The sequence below is a fragment of the Maniola jurtina genome, chromosome 20, assembly GCF_905333055.1.
Source record: "Maniola jurtina chromosome 20, ilManJurt1.1, whole genome shotgun sequence".
In the NCBI taxonomy this organism is placed as follows: Eukaryota; Metazoa; Arthropoda; class Insecta; order Lepidoptera; family Nymphalidae; genus Maniola; species Maniola jurtina.
In genome coordinates, this window is record NC_060048.1 from 7139794 (window position 1) to 7151577 (window position 11784).

The 11784-nt window shown below is 38.7% G+C and overlaps 3 protein-coding genes across 4 annotated transcripts; 2 read left to right on the forward strand and 1 right to left on the reverse strand.

Annotated features, from left to right (window-relative positions):
• The first annotated feature begins 668 nt into the window (after positions 1-668).
• Positions 669-2626, forward strand: LOC123875380. Its single transcript, XM_045921169.1, has 3 exons — positions 669-676; positions 1264-1450; positions 2177-2626. Exons 1-3 carry the CDS (start codon positions 671-673, stop codon positions 2506-2508), a joined length of 525 nt encoding a protein of 174 aa, XP_045777125.1. The 5' UTR covers positions 669-670; the 3' UTR covers positions 2509-2626.
• A 1110-nt stretch (positions 2627-3736) lies between these two features.
• On the forward strand, positions 3737-6991 carry LOC123875379. The gene is made up of 4 exons (XM_045921168.1): positions 3737-4438; positions 5416-5451; positions 5946-6072; positions 6720-6991. Exons 1-4 carry the CDS (start codon positions 3968-3970, stop codon positions 6821-6823), a joined length of 738 nt encoding a protein of 245 aa, XP_045777124.1. The 5' UTR covers positions 3737-3967; the 3' UTR covers positions 6824-6991.
• Positions 6992-9166: 2175 nt separating this feature from the next.
• Positions 9167-11683, reverse strand: LOC123875381 (eukaryotic translation elongation factor 1 epsilon-1). Of its 2 annotated transcripts, none has more exons than XM_045921171.1 (4): positions 11502-11683; positions 11238-11438; positions 10530-10625; positions 9167-10216 (listed from the first exon to the last, which is right to left on the reverse strand). In XM_045921171.1, the coding sequence occupies exons 1-4, from the start codon at positions 11571-11573 to the stop codon at positions 10067-10069; spliced, it is 519 nt and encodes a 172-aa protein (XP_045777127.1). In that variant the 5' UTR covers positions 11574-11683; the 3' UTR covers positions 9167-10066. The 2 variants fall into 2 exon arrangements, with proteins under 2 accessions (XP_045777127.1, XP_045777128.1); XM_045921172.1 differs by having other exon boundaries at positions 11238-11426; positions 11502-11679.
• Between the last annotated feature and the right edge of the window lie 101 nt (positions 11684-11784).

Sequence of the window (11784 nt, forward strand, 5' to 3'; positions counted from 1 at the left end):
ACACATCGCGGATTCACAGCTAAACACAGCTCTCCTCTCAGAATAAGAAAGGCCGAGGCCATAGTTTACCACGCCTGGTCAGGTGTGAATTGGCAGACTTCACAAACGTTTGAGATTATTATGAAGAACTTTCACACGTGCTGGTTTCCTCGTGATGTTTGCCTTCATCATTAAATATGACTCGGGTATATTTAATTGCTAAAACGAACATCAAAGCTAGGCGTACCCAGAATTGAATCGAATCTCGGTTCCCCGTTCAGGCCGAAGTCTTAACCACTAGGCTTCCACCATTTTTTTCCATGTACAACAGACGGAAACGTCTAAGTGCGGAAACCAGCCCAGAATGAAGATGAAGACCACCGCTTAAGAGTTTAATATAATAAGCCAAAATCGAAAAAAAAAAAAATTGAATTGCAACATTGAAAGGCAATATTTGTAGCTACTATCGTACCGACTTAGATGGACCATTTTTAAGCTATCCATTTTATTGTGAGAACAAGACGACCTTGAACTAGATTCGTAGATACGTTAAAAATCCCAAACAGGAGAAAGTAGAAAGGGCATTCCTTCATCCCGAATCACATATGTACGAGCACCATAGGATTTTGTTAGTATAATTCCCAGTCAGCATCGAATAACACGTAGGAGTGTAAGTGTAAGACATCTAATCATGAATGTAAGTTGGTATACATACTTGGATTGACCACCCGGCCATAACATTTTCCAAAATTAATGAAGTGATTGGTTTATTCGGACAAATAAGGCAGTGATAGTTTAGTGGACGTCGGACTTCGTGGCGCGATTCGATCCCGGGCACGCACTTCAACATTTCAGGGTTAGCCCGATATTGTGTGTTGTTTTAAAACTGAAGGATAACATCGTGAGGAATCCTGCATGCTTGAAAGTTCTACATAATGTTCTTAAATGTGTGAAGTCTGCCAATCCACACTGGACAAGCGTGACAGACTATAGACTAAGCCCTCGTCACTCAAAGTCGAAATCATTTATTCAATGTAGATACAATTGTACTGTTTTTGATGGTCGAAGTTGTTAAAGTACGATATAGTGGTGATAACTAATTACGTAACTTAAAACTAAAGCTACAAGGGTTCCAAACGCGCCCAAGTTTGGCAAGAGCCCACAACAAACTCAGCAACACGCAAGCCCTTTGAGAGGAGACCTGTGTTCAATAGTGGACCAGCGAGGGGTTGATCATGATGATGACTATAACATGAAACTTGAACCTTTCTTACTTTTTTCCAGATAATTTTGTACTTAATTGGAATAGTGAGCATTATAGAAGGAGTTGTACTCGATCCAGCTCTGTACTTATCTCCAAGTCCACCACTCACCACCACGCACGATAACGATGCCGAGAAGATATGGACGCAGACCTTACAATCCAGAGTCCAAGCAGATGGCGGCATGGTGGTTTCGACTGTAAAACAGGGTAAGTAAGTAGGGGCGTTTTGAGTTACCACAGCTGATGGAATTAGAAGTATGAAAGGTAGATCTGGAATCTGGATTACTTATAAGAGAACGAAAAATATAATAGACATCTAGGTATTGTTGGAGTGACCTATAGGTTTTGATGGAACTTGACAGGCACAACACACTGGCAGAAAGAGAGACAACGAAGTGATTCTATAAAGCATAAGGGTTCCTTTTTAGGTTTCCGTACCTCAAAAGTAAAAACAGAACCCTTATATAGGATCACTTTGTTGTCTGTCTGTCTGTCCATCCGTCCGTCCGTCCGTCGTGTCTGTCAAGAAAACCTATAGGTACTTCCCGTTGACCTAGAATCATGAAATTTGGCAGGTAGGTAGGTCTTATAGCACAATTAAAGGAATAAATCTGAAAACCGTGAATTTGTGGTTACATCACAGAAAAAAAAATTAAAATGTGTTTGAATCTTCAAAGTTAGATAATATACCAAGTGGGGTATCATATGAAAGGGCTTTATTTGGACATTCTAAAACAGATTTTTGTTTATTTTTATGCATAATAGTTTTTGATTTATCGTGCAAAATGTAGGAAAAAATACCCCAGTACGGGACCATCACTGCACGAGTCTGACTCGCACTTGGCCGGTTTTTTTTATCTGGAGATACGCAAAGCTAAAAACATGGATTTATCCAAACGGACATAATTTAACTAGTAAAATATATTGTCGTAGAAGCAGAGAAAAGATCAACGGAATCTCCTGAAAGCATGGAACAAGCTGAAACATTTTGGCACAGCTACCGTCCTACGAGTTTAAGAGGCCTGCACATTCCTCTAACATTCCACCTCACTGGATCGTACGGGGGCAATTCCGGTACTGGTGTTCTTACTGGCGGCTACATGAGTGTTGCTGACAGTTACGGAAGTCGTGGCAAGGCAGGCCTGGCCGGCAGTGGGTACACGGGTTACGGAAGTCTTCCCGGTGTGAGGGTGTATGGAAGTGACGCGAAGCCGGCATGGGGTGGATGGGGTAATGGGAAATGGGGGCATTATGGCAAAGGCTAAACGTATCTACCTTCATAAAATTTAAGTACCTATAGACAGTATTTTATTTAGTCTTAGATTTATTATCGTAGGTTCGCGTGCAAATTTTTGATTATTCAATAAAGGGCTGAATAATTTTTGACTCTGTTTTATTTTTATTTCTGTTCATCATCATCATCATCGCTGCCCACTACTGAGCACGAGTCTCCTCTCAGAATAAAGAAGGTTTAGCTTTTGGGTCTGTCACGCTAATTGGCAGACTTCACACACCTTTGAGAACATTAGAGCGAACTCGCAGGCGTGCAAGTTTCCTGATGGGTCTGCCCGCAAAATTTAAATTTAATTTGGTTTTTCGCAATTTGTAAATTAATACGACAAAGTAGGCTTATGGCATTCTTATTCAGACCCGTTGCATCCACCTTAAGGGGCATGAGACGGGCCTACCTGCGAAATTCAAATTTAATTTGGTTTTTCGCATTTTTTAAATTAATACGACAACGTAGGCTTATGGCATTTTCAATTACGACAATGACAGTATCATCCTCACAGGTTTATATAAAAATCTTTACTTGAAAGGATCCAGGTTAAGAAGTTAGCTGTAGTATCGACTAATTCTGACACATTAGCACATTAGTCGATACTAGAGCTAATTTCTTAAACTGGACTGGATTGCATGTGTGTGTGTGAGTCTGTGAGTGTGTGTGTGTATGTGTGTGGAATGTGGATGAAACTTCGAGCCGAATATTAAAATATTCAATGGAAAATATTATCTTACTGTACCTAGGTCAACTTGTGGTGCGCAAGGTAGACTCAAGACTACCGCCGGTTCGGTAAGTAGATTCTACTGAGAAGAGCCAACTACTGAAAAGAAACTCAACAGTTAGGTCCTACCATGGTCCTACCTAAGCTTTTATTTATGCATTCTAAACATGAAATACTTATATCAAACTAAAATATGACGTAAGTATAAGGAACTAGTTAGGTAAGGTAATATTAAGTTATTGGTAAGAATAGTGAAGAAAATTATTATTAAAAAGTTCACAGTAGAAATCTTAACCCTGGTCTCTGAACCAATTTAGCAGTCGGTCGAGCTATAGAAGTAGGACCTATATTAATTAAAACCGTGACCATCGCCCTTCACAGAGAATACACCATCAAAAGGTATTGGTAAAATTTATATTAAGACGTACCTACTTAGGTAGGTACTTAACGGCTATGGTAAGATTGACACGTGCTAGGTAGGTATCTATCATCATTAGATTTACATTTAATAAAAAAATTACCACATAATAGATATACGTAGGTAAATTATCTATCAATCAATCAATCCAACCACACAAAATACCTAATGCATCAACAATATGAATACAGACGACTTTATAATTGACTAATTAAATGCACCGCAAATCATGCTAACCTGCCGCTAACCTGTCAGCCATAATGACCATACATCCTGCGCACTCCCAATTTAAAATCTCGGATGCAACAGTTCAGGTTACTACCGTCAGAGATGGTGACAATGATAATACTTTTCATGCTGCCGGTCTTAATATCCTGTTCAAGCGATGGAAATATTCATTTGTTGGAAGAAGACATTGCGATTGCCTTACGAAATTGTCACGTAAATGATAAGACGGACGAAAATGCGCGTCAACGTCGGACCAGCGATACATTTAACGATCCATCCCCACGTATTGACGCTAACAGCAAGCAAGAGATGAACCAATACAACCACGAACGACGTAACACCAATAGTAGTAAGATGCATGTTTTAAATGGGTCCAATAATGATTACTCTGACTACGGAGCTGGAGATGGTGGAGAGAAGTTCGTCAATACAATACCTCGTCCGGCCCTTGGAAGTACTAATACTTACCCAGCTAGTACCTACGCAAATTCTGCAAGGATTAAAAGAAACGAACCGCTTATTAGTAAGGATGATAATGAACAGGTAAGCAGTCATTTAAGTGGTATTATATAGGACACAGGTAGGTAGGTACCTAGTTGATGGAGAAGAGTTTGGTCAATTCATACAATACCTCGTCCGGCCCTTTGAAGTACTAATACTAACCCAGCTGGTACCTACGCAAATTCTGCAAGGATTAAAAGAAACGAACCGCTTATTAGTAAGGATGATAATGAATAGGTAAGCAGTCGTTTAAGTGGTATTATGTAGGACACAGGTAGGTAGGTACCTAGTTGATGGAGAAGAATTTGGTCAATTCATACAATACCTCGTCCAGTTCTTGAAAATTTTAATACTCACCCAGCTAATCAACAAATCTACAAATGCGTCCAACGAGTGGAACTAAATACTCGTTGCAACATCTGGAAAGCAAAGAGTAGGTATATAAACACAGGTGCACAGCAGCTGCCATCCGAGTACCTGCCATATTTTATCAACTCTTGCTACAAACAGTGTCCGGCAAACAACTTGAGTATTGACGCGAATGGCGGGAGCACACGATTGGTCGATCAGTCAGCGCGAGTGCACTCGATTGGTTGATACGTTGACTTTCGCTTCCCGGATTCGCCAACTTTCTCCCATTACTCTGCTTCAGATCCAAGTTGTTTGCCGGGCACTATAAGTGCCCAATGCGAATGCTCAGACCATTACCACTTCAGTTTCGTAGCTATTTTAACTATGTACCTACCTACACCTACTCGTAGCTTGAAAATACCCTGTTTTCCTAAAAAGTATCTCCTCATTACTGATCACTATAATGAGAGTATGGCTATCTCAATTAGGTAGGTCTCTTAGTGAGAGTGACTCTGCGACTCTCTATTTTGCACTCTAAGATTTGTTATCAGGGCCATTACTAAGCGAAACACTACATCAATTAATTTTAGATAATTTTAGGTAGGTACCCATATAATTCACCTAGGTACTTAAAGCTTGCATCTACAAAAAATACAATTTTGTTTCAGTGCCTCAGCCAATGTGTATTCGCCAACTTACAAGTGGTAAGAAAGGTTTTTGCTCATAAATAAACACGTGTAGGCAAAGGTCATCACACTGTAACCGCACCGCTCCGACAGAGCAAACTACTTGTTATTATGTTACTTTTTACAAAAACAAGACTATGTTCACAGGCCGCATGGCCATGGCCGTAGCGACCAGTTTTAAATGCTGGCATTATAATGCGCGCACTTGTACCATCGTGGAAGAACGGCCTAATCTACACGACAGGTTTTCTAGAATTTCTTGCTTCTTTTCTGCTTTTATCACAGAATACGTTTAAAAAAAGCTGTAAAAAGTACTTTGTATTATCTCCATCCCATCACAGATCGCTTTGAAGAATCGGCTCACTATTACTTTCGACATGGATTAGATAAACGTTAAAAAACAGTGAGTTATCGCCCCGTCACACTTTCGAATTTATAATATGGGTGGATAGTGATGAGCGATGACCTTTATGCTTTGACTTATAATATGCGCAATTACGGAAATTCCACAGGTGGATTCGAAGGGTATCCCCCGAGAAGCGGAACTGTGGAACAAGGTACAATCATCGGTGACATCGCAGCAGTCGCGAACCGTGTTGAAGGACCAGATTCACGCTTGTTTTCAGGAACTACAATCTGGTACCTATACCTCTCGCTCTACATACCTTTTTAACGCCCTACGTACCTACCTAGGTACCTCTATTTAATTGTATCGACCTAAAGTGACCTTAGTGCAGTGGTAAGCGCTGTGGTCTTATTAGTGGGAGGCCCCGGGTTCGATTCCCGGCAGGGGTTTGGAATTTCTAAATTACTGATCTGATCTGGTGGGAGGCTTCAGCCGTGGCTAGTTACCACCCTACTGGCAAAAGCCGTGCCACCAAATGATCACCAAAACCAAATGAAAATCAAAGGAGTAGGTACCTACCTATCGGTTTAATGAAAACTGGATTACCCTTTCCGGGTTATCCCGCTTCCATCTTAGACTGCCTCCTCAGTGATCGCTTACCACCAGGCGAGATTGCAGTCAAGGGCTTGTATCTGAATTATAAAAAAGGTCTGAAGCTCACAGATAAATCAGGAAGTTTACCTATTCAGTACACCCTTTTCTTATATCGGAACGCCGCCGCAGCCGAAGCCTCCCACTAATCTAGACCAAACCTGAGTCATTTGCTAAATGCCAGGTCTAGTGGCACTAGGTGATACTATTTTCTGGAAGATGACCTATGGTTTCTATTTTACATAAATTAAATTAACGATTTATATAGACGTACTTATTCTTATTTCAGAGTCTGAAGACAATGGCTGCTATTACTCAAACAAATTAGAAAGATGTCTCATGTTCCGATTTTCCGATAGAAAAATTAATGGGACCCAAAATACGAGTACCTGATATCTATGTTTGAAAAATGATTCTGTATCTTTGGCGGTTTAAAAATTATATCTGAAACGTTTTCTCATAAAACAAAATGTTTAGGTATACCTACTTATTTATTTTGTCTTAGCTTAGATATTTGTAGTAGGAACAAAGCAACACAGAATAAAGTCTGTAATATAATTATTTAGTAGTTTAATTATTTTAAACCCTGAAAAAATATCGATTTAACGTTTGAATGAATCTTAGATAAAAGTCGGAAATGAATTCTCCAAATTATGTTATCTTCTTATCGAATTCGTTATCTGTTCGAAATGCATATAGTTTTAACTACAAATACAAAATAACTGGATATCCTGGAAAAGAAAATGGCTGTGGAAAATATATGACTGGTTTGTTAAGATCGACATGTTTCAGCTCGTGAGGGTACAACTGCTTCGACAAAGGCTCTTTATCCCAAGGGGGTACGGGTTTCGATGCCTGAAATAAATAAGAGCCTATTATGATTTATTTATTCCGATAAAAGTACATTTTTAACCGACTTCGAAAAAGGAGAAGGTTCTCAATTCATCGGATTTTTTTTAGCCGATCTAATCTGTAGGTAAGTCATGATGCAGAGATGGCAGAGGGCTAACTTGGAAGGGGTAAGGCAGTTTCATTAAATCAATTCCTGTGATCGGCCTCTGTGAATGTAGTTTTTAGGGTTCCATACTTCAAAAGGAAAAAGGGGCCCTTATAGGATCACTTTATTGTCTGTCTGTCTGTCCGTCAAGAAAACCCGTTGACCTAGAATCGTGAAATTTGGCAGGTAGGTAGATCTTAAAGCATAAATAAAGAAAAAAATCCGAAAACGGTGAATTTGTGGTTACATCATTAAAAAAAATTAAAATGTTTCTCTATTTTCAAAGTAAGTATTTTTAAAGTAAAGTTACAAGGTGGGGTATCTCATGAAAGGGCTTTATCTGTACATCATTCTAAAACAGATTTTTATTTATTTTCATGCATTTGATTTATCGTGCAAAATGTCAGAAAAAATACCCGTAACGGAACGCTCGGTCCGCGAGTCTGACTCGCGCTTAGCCGGTTTTTTTAAATAGGTCTATTATAGTCTACTTATACCTAGGTAGGTATCTTTAGTCTACCTATATTTACCTAAAGATATTAATATTTTAATTAGGTACGTAAGCGACGCTCTTAATTTAGATTTTTCACTTAGTTGAAATGGGTAAAATTATTATGCATCGCTTAAACACGTGTTTGGAAGATCGTTTGCATTGCAAACCCGTGCGCGTTTGGTGGACACGAATTCGGAAGAAATTAGCGTCACAAACCCGTGCGTGTTTCAAGGCAGTAGTACTTACAGCCTCCTATTTCACACGGAAACGTAAGTACACCACCAGGTTCGCAATAGTGTAGTACCAGCACTTTTATGAAATTGCAAAGACGCGCAGGCGCATCCTACTCTCTGACCGCACCCGCTCCCGCTCTCACCTAGGCCACACTCTGATAGCAATCAAAAACCAGTTCTAGAGCAATAAACTTGTGCTATACGTTAAACGTGCCTGGTTAAAGTCATTTAACCAAGTTTTTGTTGTTGATAAAAAAAACTAATTTGACTGGAGTTCCATCTTTTGTAGATACTTGTTTCAGTTTTATTAAGTAGGTAGGTATAGGAAGCGAGTACGTACTACGTATAGTACGCGTCAGGTTGAGATGGCAATTGGGGTATGAGGTGGAGGGACGCCCCGCACACCCGCACTATCCCGCAGGAGGTTAGCGCGGGAGCTGTGCGGGTGTGCGGGGCGTCCCCACCCCGATTGCCATGTCGACCCGTCGCGAACTATAAGTAGTTACATATTTACCTACTTGGCTTGATCTCAATACTCTACACAAGAAGCGTGGGTATCGAAAAGTTATTTATAAAAGCTATATAAAAAGGTTCTTGTAATAACAGTTAAGATAATTTAGAACCTCGATAGCTCAACGGTTGAGGAGCGGACTGAATTCTGAAAGGTTGGCGGTTCAACCCCACCCGTTGCACTATAATTGTCACACCCATTCCTGGCACAAGCTTTACGCTTAATAGGAAGGGAAAGGGGAGTATTAGTCATAATTAGCATGGCTAATATTCTTTAAATATCAACAGTATTATTGTCCACTCTTATTACAATTACTCTCCTAGGTATATGAAATCCTTTACTGAGTGATTTTGATAAAATGTATCAATCATAGTCAATTAAATACAAATACAAACCCATTAGGTTTTATTATGTTTACTTACAACATAGGTCACTATTATATAAAATACTAACAATGCTTTAATCTTTAATCCGCACATTTGTAAAAATAAAACAACACACGTGGATTGTAAAATGTCTTCTTATTTTCCATTTCAAAATTTAGTGCAAATTAATAAAGGCTCAAAGCACACAAGGGAATAGACGCGACGCGATGCGTGCAAATAATACATATTATGTTAGCAGTGCAAGGTTTACTGAACTTCATTCATTCCGTCGTGTTCGCTTGAACTAGTGAACGAACGAAGACGAACTTATCTTTGCAGGTCTCGCAACCTTACAAGCGCGTCTGACAAGGCGCTGCAAGATACACGTGTGACAAGTTGTACGTGTGTGTTCAAAAGTGAGCTAAATAAAGTTCAAATCACATTTCACACTAATATTATAAAGGCGAGTTTGTGTACGTAATGTATGTATGTGTAAATATGTGTGTGTATGTTTGTTAATCTTTCACGCAAAAACTACCAAACGGATTTGGCTGAAATTTGGAATGGAGATAGGTAATATCTTGGATTAGCACATAGGTTACTTTTATCCCGGAAAATCAAGGAGTCACCACAAAATTTCAGAAAACCTAAATTCACGCGAACGAAGTCGCGGGCATCAGCTAGGATGAAATAAAAATGCTACTCTGAAAGGTACAACAACCGATAGACGTCCACTGCTGGACGTAGGTCTCTTATAAGGACTTCCATACGCAACGGTCTTGCGCCGCCTGAATCCAGTGGCTCCCTGTGACTCGCTTGATGTCGTCCGTCCACTTAGTTATATTTGTTGTTGAGCAAAATAAAATCTTATCTTTATCTTATCTTAGTCTTCGAATTGCATAATATTGGCATTCAGCAGTCAGCACCAATTTTAAGTTATGCTAACACGAAAAAGATGCATTACTTCGATTCTGCCACAATGTGCTTTGAGCCTTAGTACATTAACTAACATAAAATAATGGACAATTAAGTTTGCCTCAATGCACGGCTGGAGCTAGGATTGATAAGTTTAATGTGTTTAATGATAACGGGGGCTTGTTTCCACATAGCTTGGGCTTGGATTGTAAGTGTTTTATCCACCTGCATAAGTGCACTAGAGATTCCTGCTCCAAAATTGTGAGGCGTTCCTGAAAATAGAAGTAGAGTACATATAAAAAGAATCGTCCTGACTGACTGACTGATCTTTCAACAGTTAGCCTAAACCACAGGGGTGAATATTTGAAATTTTAACACTAAGTTCCTTTTATGACTTTGGAAGTAGCCACCTACTAAGAAAGGGTTTTTGGAAATTCCTGTTAGGTGGCTAAATATGGGTTGAAAGCTTGTATGAAAGTCTGTCATTTTCAAGTTATATCCATGAAAATTGGTGTTTAGGCAAATCCATGCACTAACAGGTTTTCAATAAAAAAAAAATACAAATTACTGCAAAATTTTACTGACCATCATAGGATATATTGTGTAATATGCTGCAATATCAGTTATAGTCAAATGATTCCCAGTCAGAAATGTGTTTTTCTGTAAGCCTTTGTTTAATCCCTGTAAAATCACAAATAAAGTTTCACAGTTCAATCACATAAATAAATGTGTTTTATAATGTCTTAAAGACATTATAAAACACATTTATAATGTCTTTTAAAATGTCTTTAAGACATTAAATGTGTTTTATAATGTCTTAAAGACATTATAAAACACATTTATTCTAGGTGAACAGGAAGTACCTTATAGGTTTTCTTGACAGACACAACAGACAGACAGAAAGACGGACAGATCAACAGTTGGACAGACAGACAGACAGATAATAAAGTGATCCTATAAGGGTTACGTTTTTCCTTTTGAAGTACAGAACCCTGAAAACTCTCAAGATGTTGAGACTCAAAGACCTAAATTATGAATAATAAAAATAAAATAAATCTTTATTGACAAGGAAGTTTTACAGTCATATTGCCTTTGGCCACCACACTAGGGAACCTGTATCGTGGAGACCTAGAATAAAATCCCTATTTGTACTCATATTCTGTAGGAAAACTTTGATAAAATCTGAACAACACTTTACATAGGTCTCTATTTTGTGCTTTAGGTCTGTTTTACTCTCTAAAAGAAGGGGTATTCTAGCTGTAAGAGAAAGTAAGTACTACAAACACCAAATACCTGGAGAAAGGTTTTGGCAAACGCCGGGTTAGCGTGCGCTTGGTTTGCATACATAGATAAGTATTCTAACCATTGATAACTCAATAAAGTTTGCACATTACTCATGGAGACCCCACTCTTAGCCGCTAGCCGTAATATGATGGTAGCAAGTCCTTCAATATTCTCTTTATCTAGGACGGTTGTTAGAACCTGTAAAAAAACCTTTTATTTCGAAAATTGAGTGTTATTGTATTTTTATTAAATGATGACAGAGTAAGGACGTACTTTGTCGGTGTTGTAACACACTGTACCCACAGGTGTGTTTAAATATTTGCCAACTAATTTAACCACATCCATTATTAAAATAATTAATTAAATAAATACAATCAATGTAATAATCGTAAAATTTTTGAATTTTTTAGGTTACCTATTGGTTGGGTTGACAATGACATTTGATTTGACTTTTGAGTTTGACGTATTATTCTCATAGAGCTTATTCTTTCTATCGCTTCTCTCTATATTCTGTCTAGCCTCTATCAGAGATTATTGTCTATGATTTGATCAGCCT